Below are 14,497 nucleotides of genomic sequence, written 5' to 3' on the forward strand. Positions count from 1 at the left end.
CTCTCTATCAGACAGACAGGTGAGGGGCTCACCTCAGAGGGAATTAACCACACAGGTGGTTAGGCTAAAAGGAGCAGGATGCACAGATGCACGGCAGGCACCTCGAAAGCCAAGCCTCCAGCTCTGCTAAGGATCGATCCCCTGTCCAACCAGCCTTGGGCTTATTTTCCATCGGGAGAAAACTCCCCTTGAGCGCTTACTTGTAAGTGCTCTTCTAGGAGGTCAGGGGGCAAACCTGACAACTAACCTCCTGCCCAACCCCCAGCTGGGAGATGGGGGGCGGGTGGGGAGGCTGTCAAGCACAAAGAGACACAAGGCACCTTGTCTAGCCCAGCCCTCTACACTGCGGGGAGGATAGGGAAAATACAGGGAGCCTGGGAACAAACCCTGAAGAAACCCCTGGACTTGAGCCTAGCCCTCTCTCCTCCAGGGGAAGTTCCCAGCTCCTCACAGCAATCTTGCATCTTAAGTCAGGCTCTGGCTGAACCTGGTGACTCCTGACAGAGAACCCTCCCGCCTCTGCCTTCCCCTCTCTAAAACCTTCAGAGCAGTCTGATGGCCCCCAGATATACAGAGCAGATTTCAGGCATTCTGGAGACGCTGAGAAGCCCCCAATGCAGGGGTCTGCTGTCCTCCCAGGCTGGGGGCAGCCCCAGGCCTCTCTGCGATGGAAGTGCTTTGATTCTCAGAGCAGCCCTAGTGAAATCAATGCTAGCCACTCCCATGTGATCTCACCAAAATCATTTAATTCCTTTGTGAAAAATAAGATGACATCAAAGAACAAACTGTGGAAATGACAAGATGGAAGCCGGAACCTAAATTAGCTGTTCTCAGGGGGCGCAGGGGTGCTGAGACCTGCCTCCTTGAGACTCGGCTGGCCTGAGTGTGTACAAAACAGGACCTTCTCCTTGGGTCAGCCTGGATGGGGGGGCACCCCTAGGTGCCCGGCTCCCCACCACGGCGGCCGCCTTCTCGGTTCCACATCTCGTTCTCCTGCCGAAGCCGCTGGTTCTCCGTCCGGAGCCTCTCTACCTCGGCGGCCAGCTCCTCCACCTGGCGACAGGGCCGCTGGCTGGTGCACCCCTGCAGCTGCTGCAGCCTCCTCGTCTCCTCCTCGGCCTGTGACAGCCGCCTCTCCAGATCCAGGTAGTCGCGCACCAGCTCCTGCTTGCTGCGGCCCTGCAGGCTCTCAGTGTGATAGCGCTCATAGGCCTCGGAGAAATCCCTCTGCTGGAACTCCCCATGAGCTCGGCCCCTCGAGTCGCTGTCCCCGGCCTCACTCTCCCCACTGGAGCCTGGGTGGGAGGCCCCTTGGGGCACATCCAGGTTGGGCTCCTCGGGGTCTCTGTCGTTCATCAGGAACTGGGTGGTATTGTAGGGTGCCACGGGCTGGCCTTTGGCGAACATCTCCTCTCGGACCCGGGAGGCCCGCTGGCTCTGCCTCTCATCCCGCTGTTGCTTCTCGGCCCAGCTCAGCTCCAGGTAGGGCCGCCAGTGCCGCTTGCGCTTTGAAGGCCGCCGGCGGTGCTTCTTCCGTGCCAGTACGGCCTCCACTGAGCAGCTCCCTGGGCTCTGGGCCCGGGGACCCCTACCGTTCCAGCCTAGGCCACTGCCAGGAGGATCTTCCTCCTCTGAGTGGCTCTCCATCCGGGGTGTCAGGGGCAGGGAACCTCCAGGGTCATGAGGCTCAGGGGATGTTTTGGGGCTCCCAGGAACACGAGAGATCTAAAGAGAGAGGAAAAAAGGAGGACAGATCACAGATGGCCTGTCCCATGGTAGAATCCTCTGTTCACCCAGCCTGAAGCCGACCTGCCCGCACCCAGCTCACTTGGTCCCTCTCTAGCCTCACACCTTCTACAACCATTTGTCTGTTTCTGGGCTTACCTGTCTACTGTCTGTCCCCCAACCCTCCCCAAGCAAACTCATGGTGAGAGCCAGAATCTTGCCTGTGTATTTCACTCTGTAATTTCAATGCCTGGAACAGTACCTGGCACAGAGTAGACATTCAATAAATACTCTTTCAAATGGGATGGGAAGTGGCTCCTGATGTATTATTGGTTGATCAGAAGCCCAAATGGTACTTGCTCTTCCCTCTTCCTAGAAAGCTTATCTTTCAGACAGAGCTGGTTTCCTTGCAAGTGACCTGTACAGTCCCCCAGAGGCCCCCATTCAGAAAAGCCCCATGCTTTGCTTAATGCTCTGCTGTCACTGTCTTGAACTTCTTAGTAATTTTTGAATTAAGAGCCCTTTGCACTGACCCCACAAATCATGTTGCCAATCCTGCTTCCAGCTACTTGCATAGCTGATTCTTTTTCATCCTTTAGGGTTAAGTTCCAATGTCAGCTCTTCAGGGAGGCCCTCCCTGACCACCCTATCTAAGTAGCCCCCATTCCCCTTCCCAGTGACTCCCTGTCATGTGACAGTTAATGTCCCACTTAGCATTTAGCACATTACCATTTACCACTTGTCTTTCTCCTAGAAGAATGTGTCCTGTCTGTTCAGCTCACCACTGTGTCGCTAAGCATGGCCCAAGGTGAGTGTTCAATAAATATATGTTAAATGACATAAGCCCAGAAGTGGGGGGAATCCAAAAGATACTGGAACATGAGACTCTCGCTTCTGTCATTCTAGGGTGAATGGAGTGTATTTATTCCAGGCACAAGTTGGTATCACTCTTCTACATGAGGGGCAGGAAAGCACTAGGGAGAGGAAGGGCCAATCTCCAGTCTGTAGCCCAGAGAATTCTACACCTTATCTAAGAGGCGGAAAGGATTCTGTCAAGAGTGCGTGTGTTCAGGGCATCTGTTTATCTCTGCCGTGGTGAGGGTGGGAGTACTGAGTCTGGGAGAGGAGAATGAATTGCTGGAAATTTGTGGTTTGGGGAATTCTAATAACCACCACCACTGGCACAGTGTTTTATAATGTTCAACACGGTTCAGAGACATCTGAGCATGGGTCTACACGAGTGTAGGGAGTGTACTGAGGGGTGTATGCAGCCCTGTAAGAGTTGGAGGTGTGTTAATGTGCGTTTTGGAGACCCCAAAGTTCTCTTCATAATTTGGGATGGGGTACGTTGGAGTGTGTGTACATGTGTGTTGTTTGTTGTGTTGTATTGTTACTTTACCTGCAGGGAGAATGTCATAAAGTAACAATACAATCAAGAGTGACAGGCCTTGTCTCCACCAGTGTCTTGGGCCAACTGAGGAGACCTTCTGCCCCACCCAGGAAGAGGCAAGGCTGCTGGGAAGTCCGAGGCAGGGGGTCTTGCTTCGGTGCGCACATCATTCACCCGTTCCCAGCCCTCAGCGAATGTCCCCCATGATCTTTCCCCCCACCCAAGCCAGCCCTGCCCCTCAGCCCCACATGCTGCCTCCCTCCTGAAGGCTTGTCCCCTTTCCACCATTACCACTATTGCAGATAAGCTGTGTGATCCCGGGTGAGTCATTTGCCCTCTCTGAACCTTCAGGCCCTGACATGCCATGAACTCCAAGTTAAATAAATCTGGAAAATTTACTGGAAGTAGCTAGGCAGGGTGGATCAGAGGACTAGAGTTCCCCCCTTACCTATAGGGAGTTGTGGACTAAGGGAGAAGAATGGGCAAGGTGGGGGCCAGTGAGAGAGAGCACAGGGTGGGAGGGTTTGGGCTCCTGTTGCCAGATCAGAAGGTGATGTTCTCTGAGGGCCTGATACAATCTGTCTCTCCCCTCTCTCCTGGGTGATTTCCTACCCCCTAACCTCCATCCTAAATTATGAACCGATGGCTCAAACTCTTCCCCCTGCTTCAGACTTGGTTCTCAGCCTAGACAAAATGCAAGGCAGGGTTCTGTTGTTCAAGACGCTAAGTTTAAACCCTGGGTCTTCTGCTTGCTGGCTGCATGATTCTAGAAAAGGCATGTCAGCTCTCAGAACATCAGCTTCTTTGAAATGGAAATAGTAATTTCTACCCTGAATGGCTACTAGGATTTCATGAGATAGCGCAGAATTAACATCTGCCATATTGCTCAGCGCATAGTGGGGACTCATTTAAAAATACTGGTTTTCCAAATCCACTAACACATCTGAGACAAGAAGCCAGGATCCCAGTTGGCAGGACCCGTGTTCAGGGCACTCAGGTGGTTGGGAGAGTGGGGCTTACCTTAGCCTCCTCCAGGGCTGCTGGTGACTCTGTGTTACAGTTGGTCTGGTTTGGAGTAGCCACCTTCTTCTGTTCCAAATCTTTCAGCAGATGCCTTTTAACTAGTGACACCTGCTTTAAATAATAGAAACCTAAGTCCCGAGGGAGAATTTTCAGGAAGACTCTGGCTACCCAGCAAATTTTTACCAAGGCAGCAGCAGCCATTTTGTAGCACCAGACCTGCACACCCTCATTTTCAAATGAAGGGCCGCCTCCAGCCTGGTTTTCACACCTCCAGCCAGCAAGGGGTCAAATGGGGATTAAGGGGCCATCTTCCTAGTCCTGTTCCTCAGGCCCCAGGCCAGGGCTTAGATCCTATACTCTTCTCCTGAAACTCACTGAGGCAGGCTGGCAGTTAGGAAGCTAGGCCTAAGCTTTGTTCCCCCAGCAACCAAAGAGGGGAAAAGACTGCCTGGGGAGGCGAAGACACAGCAATGACCTGGACAGGCTGGGAGTGGAGTGGGTCGGTGGCTCCGACAAGCCCGAGGAGGAGTCCTTTCCCCACTGCCTCCAGAGGCCCCAACCTTGACTGCAGGCCCCCACCTCCTCCCCAGGCTGGGCTCCAGAAGTCAACACCTCAAAAAACACGACTGGGCCCAGCCTGGGGCTGAGGCCTTTTCATCTACAGGGCCTGGCCTGCCTCCCTCCTTCTTCTCAGGATGGGAAACGGAGGAAAGGGTAAGGAGAAGTCTTCGCACTACAGGCAGCTGGGAGGGAAACCCAACAGGGATAAGGAAGGATTCCTTGGAAGAGGGGAAATGATCCGGGAAGGAGATTTTGCAAAGGCGGAACTGACCTATTTGCTGTCAGGGGCTATGCACAGGACTACATCTGTGTGTCTTTCTGTGCGACCGCCTGTCTGTGCAATTCCCAACGCCTCAGCCCTACCTCTTGCTGCAGTTGCTGCAGCTCTGGTCAAGCCGCTCAGGCACTGAGGTTGGGGGGAGGCCCCCCCCACCCCGGCCTGGCAGCGCGGTGCCTGCTGGGGATTGTAGTTCTTCTAGCTGGGGAAGGCGGATCAAGAGCCTGTAACGTCAACAAGCACACAGAAAACTCTAAAACCCATCTACCCTTGCGCGAGCGGCGTCCCGCGCTCACCGATGCCTCCTTTGATTGGCCCACTCGCCTGCCAATATTCCCTTTTTCGTCAACGATTAGCTGTGCGGAAGCACAAGTCGGTCCACCTATCCGAGCTCAATTAAAGAGTTCATTGATGGCGTTAATCTTTACTGGGCAGAAAACAGATCCGGCTGAGAGGGGAGGGGCTTGGACGCGGAGGGATCCTCGGCCCTAGAGGAAGGCGACGAGAAGGATCGGTGGCCGCCGCCGCCATTTTGGGCTGGGAGGAGGCAGCGGAGGGACTCGCTGCGCAGTGAGAGCACCCCATGGGGGGTGGTCCGGGCGCGGGGAGAGGCCGGGCCGAGTGGGCTGCCTGAAGTGGCGGCGCCGGGAGACGGCGGGGGGTGGGACCGGGGACCGCGGGGGGGGGTGAAGGTTGGAGTCTCTCTGGCTGGGCCCGGTCCTCAAACCATCCCGGCAGCCCCGCAGCCTCGCCTCTCACAGAGGGCGGGGTTCTTGGGTAATTACCGCGTATTTCCCGAGACCCCAGCTGAGGAGAGACCGGGTGAAATGACTCCCCTCTGCTCTTTCCACGGGGGCGCAGATCCTGAGGCCGAGCTCCGCTGAGTTCTTTCCCCACCCCCATGCGGCCTGGGTATAGCGGCGAGGCCCGGCGTAGCGGGAACCCCCACTTCTATGGGCGCCGCGGGGGCGGGTGGAGGTTGCAGCTCCGGCCGCGCGCCCCTCTGGCGTGGCAGTCAGCTGGAGGTTCCGAGGGCAGAGAGCCAGGTGCACCCACCATCTCCCCCCGTACACCAAGGCCATCCCGCGGCCAGGGCTGTGAACAGGAACAGCCTTCTTCCTACTGTAGCAACCACTAATTCTCCCCAGGGACCAGCTAGATCGGGGCACGTGGAAATCTCTGAGCGCTCTTGCCCTCGAGATCTCTCCTGTCCAGCCCCGATTCTCAGAACGACCTGATCTCGCACGTCGCCAGCCGCTTTGGGAAACTCCAAAAGTGTGCTGTTCCACTTCTCTTGAAGTTTGACACCAAAGGGGTTTGGGCTTTTGCCCTTTGCAGAGTTGGGACACAAAACAACTTGGAGTCGCCACGGTTCTGGGAATAAACATGGAGTGGCCCATTTCGGATGCTTCAGGAACATCTGTTTGCATTTTGAAATCTGAGCCATAACTTTTACCAAAACTTTTGGAGATGGCCGCCCTCCTAAAGGAAAAAACGAACTAATTCCAATGTAGTCTTTATAAGGCTACAAATTCTTTCCAGTTTAAAGAACTTTTCTCCCACAGACGAAACAAAATGGGGGAGTATTTTGCCACTGGTGCATTGTTACTAGGGAACCTCTATTTTGAAATTCCAAGTAATTGAAAGTCACTTCTGTGGATCCCAGATGGCCACCAAAATAGAAATTGCAGTTTTGAGCTACTTCATATATGTGGCGTTTGGGGGAGCAGGGGAAACCTACTTTGAGAAAAATAAACACTCAACCTTATAGCTGTAGCAGCTTCTTAAGGATTGAAGTTTGATGTGAAATTCTTTTCTTGAATTGCAGATGAAACCATTTTGTTTCTTACTGCTTGAAATCTAAATTCAGAGAGATTCATAGGTCAGGGGTAGCTTAATGTTGCTAAAAGGTCACTTGCAATTATGCCTAGGTAGACTCGGAATTAGGAGAGTGGGCGGTGAGCTTTATCTTAGAGGGTACCTTGTGATGCGTCTCATTGCTGATTACAGATGGTCAAATCGTTCCTAAGCATTTGGCCTTAATAGCAAAGTTTCTTCAGAACTGAAGCCCTGTTCCTCCTATTAATAAAGTGATTTTTTTTTTTTAAGTTGTAAGAGTGACAGTTCCATAGCTTTAACTGTTTTCTCCCTTTGCCCCCAAGATGTTCTCAGAGAAAGTCTTAGAACTGGATTGCAAAAATACGATCACCTTTGACTCAGGTTAATCTAAAATTTGAACCACTTATCCTAAATAAAGCTTCAGGACACTTGATTCATGCTGTGGGTTGACTTGGCTTATGTCATGTTCACTTCACACTGTTGTTCAGATCAAGAGAATATGCCAGTTAGGAAAAGCTGACACTAACTTGGTAGGAGTTAAATAGTTATAGCTGAAAGGGGCTTTAAAGATTATCTTTGTGGTTCCTCTGTCAAGAATTTAATGGCGGAGGATCTCAGACTGTGATTCATCCTCCATTGTGGAGTAATCTAGTTAAACCTTTGGAAGCTACTAAGTGGAGAATACTGTACCAGGTGCAGAAATTTGGTACTCATTTTTAAAAATGAAAGCTTATCATATTTAAGGTTGACCCGTAAGCTTTTCCATTCCTTGATAAGAAAAGTTGGGAGTAAAATCAGTTAATCAATGGTCCCTTGGTTATCTACTGAGCAAAACACAGCACTGGAAGTTAGGAACTCCAAGTTCTATTTCTGTGTGTGCTACCACAGGTTTGGTTGGCTTGGCTAGAGGCCAAATCCTGAAGATGAGGCCAAACTGGCCATTTTGTTGCTGAGTCTATTGTCCATCTAACTTTCAACTAGACCTTCACCTTCCTCCTCAGCTCTCTTTCAGATGAGTTGCTTTGTGGTTTATGACAAATTCTACAAACCCTATATGCCTCAGTTTCCTAATTTGAAAATGGTATCAATGCAGCCTCCCTCAAATACCTTGAGTAACTACTCTTCAGTGGCTATGTAAACATTTACTTGCTCTAACTTTACTTGGGAACTTTAGGACTTCTGCTTCAAAGGTTATTGGGGGCAGTTGGGAGGCCTGCCTTACCAAAGTGTGGCCTTGGTTGCCACGGGCCATCCAAATAGGTTGAACGAGGGTCAGTCTCAGGGTACCAAGCAGTTGTTACCGCAAGTCCTGGATGTTTTACGTTTGCCTGATGGCCCCCTCCTGGGAGTAGTGGCTATGTGTGAGCAGCATTCATTGACAGAGGTAGGAGTAATTCTTTGCAGCAGTCCTCCTCTTCAGGATGAAGATACTTGCTTCTGAACTATGTGATTTCCAGTTAGTTTTTTACTTTGTTTAGCCCTCACCATCCTCTTCTCTGTCTTTTCTCTCTTTAAATTCAAATGTTTGCCGTTTTAAATGCACTTTTAGTAAGACCCAGAGAGGAGGGTAGAACTAACCTCCTAGACATTCCTTTCCATCCTCTGGTTGGTCTTCTGCCTTTGCTGAAAGTTGTCCTGGAGTTATCCAGGTATGCAGAATTGCGTGCTTAAAGCCGACTTCAGAACTTCAAATTAATCTTCTCCTCTGACGCTCTGGAGTCTAGGACAAATTCTACTCAGTAGTTTACGAGAGCAGTGATGCTGTCATTTTCTCAAATTCTTGTGCATGGAACACTACAACTCCCACATTTTCCTTCAGGAATATCCTTTTTGCTCACCGTAGATCCAGGGCTTTTTAACACTTCACACACAGTCAGTGGATGTATCAAATAGAATGTGCCTTCAGATGAGGGTTTACAATACTCTTCTGAATTTTTGCTCTTTTTGGAAAATTTTAAGCCAAATGTAACTGCTCTTGGTGCTGTATTGAGGGAAAGAATCACACTAGCTGTTTCAGGAGACTTACCAACAGTTCCTGGTACCAGCTCAACCATTTGAAAGAATTTTGTTGGTGTGCAGAAGTTTGTTAGTAAACTGCTAGGATTATTCCTGCTGTTACCCATGTTACATCATTTGTCATAATTGAACTGCCTCTAAGTAAAGCCCAAGAAAAACTTTATTCAGGAGGATTTGTGAGAGCTGTGTTATTGATCTGTCTAAAACCAGCCTTTGTTTTTTCAACAAGAAATGAAATGAGGTTGTATGCTTTCCAGCATTCAAAGACAACTGGCAGAAATTGGCCAAATAGTGAATCTTCGCCTCCTAGACCATATATTTTGTCTTACTTACAGAGTATGACTATTAGCCTTTGGTCAGCAGATCCCACTCTTCAGGGCCTGAATTTGACACTTACTTTTAAAAATTAGTTTTTTTTTCTAGCAACAACCATTTACACTTTACATGAGAAAGGATAGTGGAATTTTATTCTAATAATCTTGCTTGAGAAATGTGAAAAATCATTTAAAAAAACTCACAAACTCAGGTGTACTTAGGTACAAGTACAGTGCTATTTAACTCTAGCCAGCTTTTCTGTCACACTGTTGTGAATACTTGTTTCCTGCTGGTGGTGTAAGTGGACAGGGGGACACCTGTAGTACATTACCTAATATTTGACTAAACAGTGGTTTTCTGAAGGTAGACTATTTAGTTGTGGATTTTGTTTATTTCTGTAGATTCCTTCTTTGATTTCTCTCACTTTTGAAGTCACTGGGGTAAAGTATATTTATTTATATTTCCCCAAGCAAAGGATTTTTATTTTACTCTGGACAAAGTGAAAATTAAAATACTGATCAAATGGGCATCTGCTCTGGTCTTAAAAAGAACCAGTAATAATACCAATGGTACCTTACTTTTGGATAGCCTATTTTCATTCTGTCTCCTTTAATACTTAACAGCAGTTACGTGAAGTAGGCACGGCCCCATTTTGCTGATGAAGAATGAGGCTCAGAGAGTTTAAGAGATGTGTCCAGGGTTGTACTGCTAGTATTTGTCAAAGGTATAACTAGGAGCCTGGTTTTTGACTCCTAGTCTGGTCTAATTTTATAATGTTTCCTCTCTTTAGAGATACCTAGTCCATTTTTCAGAACTAAACCAATCTGGAGCTCCTTGGCTTGTTCCCCTGCAAACTGAAATCTAAAGGGCTCTGTCTCTTGAGGGCCACTTTAGGTTATAGGCTAGCCCAAGAAAAGTTTTCCTTACTCAAAGGAGGATTAAGCAGTCCAGCCAGCTGTCTCCAAAATTTGGGAAGTGCTTTACCCTGGCTGGATATCCAGGCCCCAGTATAAGAAAGAGAACTGAAATTGCTAATGTGTAAGCATGATCTTTGGAGCAGCTCATTTAAAATGTTTAGCAGAAAAGCCTTTAGTGAAAGGCTAGAGTGGACTTGAGGATCATTTGTCATGATCCTGTTAGTATAGGTAATTCAGAGTCTTTTCTCTCTGCCCTTAGAGCAATATGTTAGTCAAGTGTTTCAATCTAGAAACTGTTGATAGAAAACTGAAATTTTGCACAAATCTCATCATTCTAAGAACATAAATGCAATAAACGCAGTAAAATGTCGGTGCCTTTGAAAGCAAAATTCAGACAGAAAGTTGCATATCTCAAGGTAAATCAAAGTAATTTATGACAGTTACTTAAAACTAAATATATATTTTTCAAGACTGGATTGAATGTCTCCTAAAACTTACACTTTTTTCCTGATGATAAATGCACTAAGAGTCTTTCTAATAGTCGGGGAAACAAGATGGTTATATTTAAATCCATCTTGTTAAGTAAGAAGAGGTTCTGAAATCAGAGGTCATCACTGCTGCAACCTATATAGTTCAGTCAAAATGAGGCTTCTGCTGTGCACTGTGAAGGCAGAGGGCAGTGTTGCTGCTTCTGGGACTGCTGCATGATGTCATGGCAGAAGGAAAATTAAAAACTATTTCAAAATAGACTTTTAATATAATTTTTAGGCCAAAGGAAAAGCTGATCATACATCGCCTCCAGTGGACCATCTGCCAGAATAGGGCCAGCTCAGTCCAGCTTTGAAGGCCCTGAGTCAGTCTTAACTGCCATAATTTCCCTTGATTCATGGATTTGTGTATGCTCCTCATGCATCATAAGGTGCATTTCACTGTTGACATTCCCACCACCTCCACTATTTCATTTAGCTGCAAAAGCAAGCTTCCCAATGGGAGGTTTTATTCCCGGGGGTTCTTAACCTTCAAGGAGTTTGATAATTTCATGATTCTCTCGAACCCTCTCCCAAGAAAAATGTACACATAATACAAGTCTACATATAATTGCATGGGGTTCATGGAGCCCAAGGCCCCCTATGGTTTCTAAGGCCCCATGTGAAGGAACCCCTGTGCTAGTGATTTGAACAATGCAGTTGCTCTAGGGAAACACTGACACAGGGCAGGTAAAGATGGGCTGGGTTAATCATGGTGACAGGAGGGAACAATCTTACAATTTCTTACTATTTTGACTTGGGGGCAGAAATTAATTCCCAGGGCCTCCCTGCATTTTCAAGAGCATAACTACTCAAGGACTAAGCAGCTATCAGTAGTTTAGGAGACAGAGAATAGCAGCTGTATAGGGAAGGTGCACGGTTCCCACTTGGCCCCTAAGGACTTAATTTAGCTCCTTAACCAGAAACTTTACATTTGGTTTGCAGTGAGGGGGCATTTCTAATTTTAGTTTGACTCTCATGGAAAGGTGGACAGCTTCTATTCCTTTTTTTTTTTTTTTTTTTGGTATAGGGAGCACCTAAGTATTGGACAATTAAGGTTAAGTCCTTGGAATGCCCCAAATGGCCATTTCCTCTATAAATATAATATTCTCTACCTCTGAATATTTTAACATAAAGAGCTGCCTCACAAGTTTATCCAACCATTGCTTGCACTAAGAAAGCAAGAGGTTTACGAAGAGCCTTTTCCAGGCATCCAAGAACTCCTTCCAGCCTTATTGGGAGGAGAGGGGAATTACTAAAAACACACTTGTAGGAATGAAATGAGGCTGTCAGTTGTCTAACCTGACAAACTGCCAAATTAGGCTTACGTTTTTGTTAATAGACTTTTGAACGGCTATTGAGAAGCAGAATTAAAATTTTAAGCTGCTGATTGTAGTTACTTTCTACTCCCCAAACACCCAACACTGGTTTATTTCTCCAGCATCAAGAAAGAAAACCAAGGCACTAGAAAACAAGCATACTTAAGTATTGAAGATAATTAAATCTTTATATTTTGCCGGAACTGTGTATTGTAGCACACTAAAACCCATTCAAGGGAAAACTGGGCAAATTGAAAATTCTCCCATTAAAGATTGTTTTTTGAAAATGGACAAATTAGATGATTCCTTTACCCCCCCCCCCAAAAACGCAATCACATATATCAGTACTATTCTGAATTAGCTCTAGAAATCACACTGAAACTACATTACATTTACAAATATTAAATTTATTATAACTAGAATGAATTTAATGGTTCTCAGATTTGGCCACCTTATAGCTCCATTTAAGGAGGGGATTTTTAACAGAAAAATGCTTTATAAATTGGTCAAATTACACATTAAAAAAGAAAAAAACTCCTAAAAAGGAAAACAAGAAAAGCAACCCTTCAGTTTCACATAATTAAAGAACAGGAGAAAGCACACAAGCTACATCATAGCTAAATTTACCAAACCAACCAAAGCCAGGGGGGATTTCTTTTCTGATTATGTGTCATAAAAAGGTCCACTGTTTTATATACACATGTATATAATGTTACATTCCGTCACTGTAAAAAGTCCCCTTTGCCCCCCTCCCCCCCAAAAGTTTCAGTCTAGTCTCCAAACTTGGACAGCGGTGCTCGCTCCTGCTGCCGGTGCAGTTCGTTCTCCGTCAGCAGCTGGAGGTTCTCGGCGCGCAGCCGGTCTAGCTCCAGCTCCAGCTCCCGGACACGCGCGTCGTCGCCGCCCAGCCGCTTGCTTTCCAGCCGCAGCCGGTTATTCTCGTCCTCCATGCGCGAGAGGCACTTCTCCAGCTCCAGGTACTCTTTGATGAGCTCCTGCTTGCTCATGTTCTGCAGGCTCTCCGCGTGGTACCGCTCGTAGGTCTCCGAGAAGTCCCGCTGCAGAAACTCGCTGCCGTCTCCTCCCATCCCGTCGCTGCCCCCATCCTCCTCGCCCGCTTCTTCCATAAAGTCCTCATCGCTGGTGTCGTCAGATTTGGCAGCGGCCCGTTTGGGATAGAGGCCGGTTTTAAGATCCGGCTCCTCCTGGTCGTGATCATCCATGAGGAACTGCGTGGTGTTATAGGGAGCCACTGGTTGGCCCTTGGCGAACATCTCGGCTCGAATCCTCGAAGCTCGCAGGCTCTGTTTCTCATCGAACTTTTTCTTCTCCTCCCAGGTCAGCGTGTAGTACGGTTTCCAATGCCTCTTCTTCTTGGAGGGGCGTCTCCTATGTTTTTTCTTGCCCAGCTGTCTCTGCTGCTGTCCCCACGCCTCCTCGCCCCCTGCGGCAGAAGCCCCCAACTTGTTGGCCTTAGGCCTCTGTTCCGCTCCCGCCGCCGGCTGGGGGGCACCGCCAGCGGACAAGTCGTCCCCATTCTGGCCGTTCTCACCCGCTTCCGGACAGCTGGATTCTGGGCAGACCTGGGTCTGCACGGGAGGCGGCTGGAGCTCCAGGCTCCCTTCCCCGCCCTGCCCCGGAGAGCCACCCGACTGGGGGGACGCTCTCGATTGCCACCTACTGTCCTCCTCGGGCACCCGCTCCTCCGCGCCTGGGGGGCGATCAGAGTTCGGCTCTTCATGGACAGCAGCAGCACCTGTACAGTTGCTAGTTTGAGGCTGGTGCTGATACTCTGACAAGAGTGGCTCGGCCATTGCTAATAGAATCCTCTTCTCGGAGTCTGAAGAATTTTGGCTGTAAGTCCTTAAGGAAAAAAGGGTTTTCTTTTCTTTCAAAAATGTCCAACACAGTCCTCTTCGGTCTGTAATTCCTGCAGTGATGCCTTCAGCCAATCCTTCTGTCAGCAAACTCCAACTGCAATTTGGGGGCGCTCAAGTCAGTAAAGGGTTAAGGGCCCACAGCGCGGCCAGCTAGCGGGTCCAAGGGGGGTGCAGCAGCAGGAACAGTAGGTATTGTGCAGAGGGGTGGGCCTCAAGCCTCCCCGCAGAGCGCCCCCGCGATCAAGGAGTTGGTGGGCAAGGAGATTAGGTTAAATCCAACGGGTTAAACCCAGCCCCGAAGGGGTTAAAACTACCCGATGACGCTGACTCCGAGGGGCCGGATCCACAAAGGGTTAAATCCCCTGCCGCAGAGCCCACAAGGGGTTAAAGTCCCAGAGCCACCTCCTCCCACTTCCACGGGTGTCGCTCCAACCCGTGCTCCCACTTCCCTAGGCCCGGCCGGAGCCTCAGCCGAGGACAGACAAACTCATCTCCCCTTTGGCTCGATGCTCTGCTCAGCTCAGTTCTCCTCCGCCTCCTCCTCTTTTTCCTCCCTCCCTCCTCCCCCCTCCGACAGCTCCTCTTCCGCCTCCTCCCCCAACTTCCCCTCCCAACCTGCCTCTCCACCTGCCAACTTCCAACTGCTGCCTCCCAGCCCTCTGCGCCCCTTTTATATAGAAGACAGTCCGCCCCGCCCACGCGCATGCG

The 14,497-nt window shown here is 49.0% G+C and overlaps 2 protein-coding genes across 5 annotated transcripts; both read right to left on the bottom strand.

Moving 5' to 3' along the window:
* Positions 1 to 726: 726 nt before the first annotated feature.
* On the bottom strand, positions 727 to 6,131 carry HEXIM2 (HEXIM P-TEFb complex subunit 2). 4 transcript variants are annotated; one of them, XM_007180166.3, is made up of 4 exons: positions 5,762 to 6,027; positions 5,273 to 5,367; positions 4,136 to 4,246; positions 727 to 1,725 (listed from the first exon to the last, which is right to left on the bottom strand). In XM_007180166.3, exons 1-4 carry the CDS (start codon positions 5,877 to 5,879, stop codon positions 937 to 939), a joined length of 1,113 nt encoding a protein of 370 aa, XP_007180228.2. In that variant the 5' UTR covers positions 5,880 to 6,027; the 3' UTR covers positions 727 to 936. The 4 variants fall into 4 exon arrangements, with proteins under 4 accessions (XP_007180228.2, XP_057391620.1, XP_007180227.2 ...); XM_057535637.1 differs by having other exon boundaries at positions 4,136 to 4,249; XM_007180165.2 differs by lacking the exon at positions 5,273 to 5,367 and having other exon boundaries at positions 5,762 to 6,131.
* Positions 6,132 to 12,295: 6,164 nt separating this feature from the next.
* HEXIM1 (HEXIM P-TEFb complex subunit 1) lies at positions 12,296 to 14,405 on the bottom strand. The gene has a single exon (XM_007180167.3). It carries the CDS (start codon positions 13,721 to 13,723, stop codon positions 12,680 to 12,682), a length of 1,044 nt encoding a protein of 347 aa, XP_007180229.1. The 5' UTR covers positions 13,724 to 14,405; the 3' UTR covers positions 12,296 to 12,679.
* Positions 14,406 to 14,497: the final 92 nt, after the last annotated feature.

The sequence above is a fragment of the Balaenoptera acutorostrata genome, chromosome 20 (genome assembly GCF_949987535.1).
Source record: "Balaenoptera acutorostrata chromosome 20, mBalAcu1.1, whole genome shotgun sequence".
Lineage (NCBI taxonomy): Eukaryota > Metazoa > Chordata > Mammalia > Artiodactyla > Balaenopteridae > Balaenoptera > Balaenoptera acutorostrata.

Excerpts from the sequence above, each read along its gene's own strand:
- HEXIM2 (XM_007180164.2), bottom strand. The coding sequence starts at position 6,058 with ATGGCCTTGGTGTACGGGGGGAGATGGTGGGTGCACCTGGCTCTCTGC. Across the intron at positions 4,250-5,761 it reads GGGGTCTCGGGAAATACGCG|CAGGTGTCACTAGTTAAAAG; the intron begins GTAATTACCCAA and ends TATTATTTAAAG. Across the intron at positions 1,726-4,135 it reads CAGCCCTGGAGGAGGCTAAG|ATCTCTCGTGTTCCTGGGAG; the intron begins GTAAGCCCCACT and ends CTCTCTCTTTAG.
- HEXIM1 (XM_007180167.3), bottom strand. The coding sequence starts at position 13,723 with ATGGCCGAGCCACTCTTGTCAGAGTATCAGCACCAGCCTCAAACTAGC.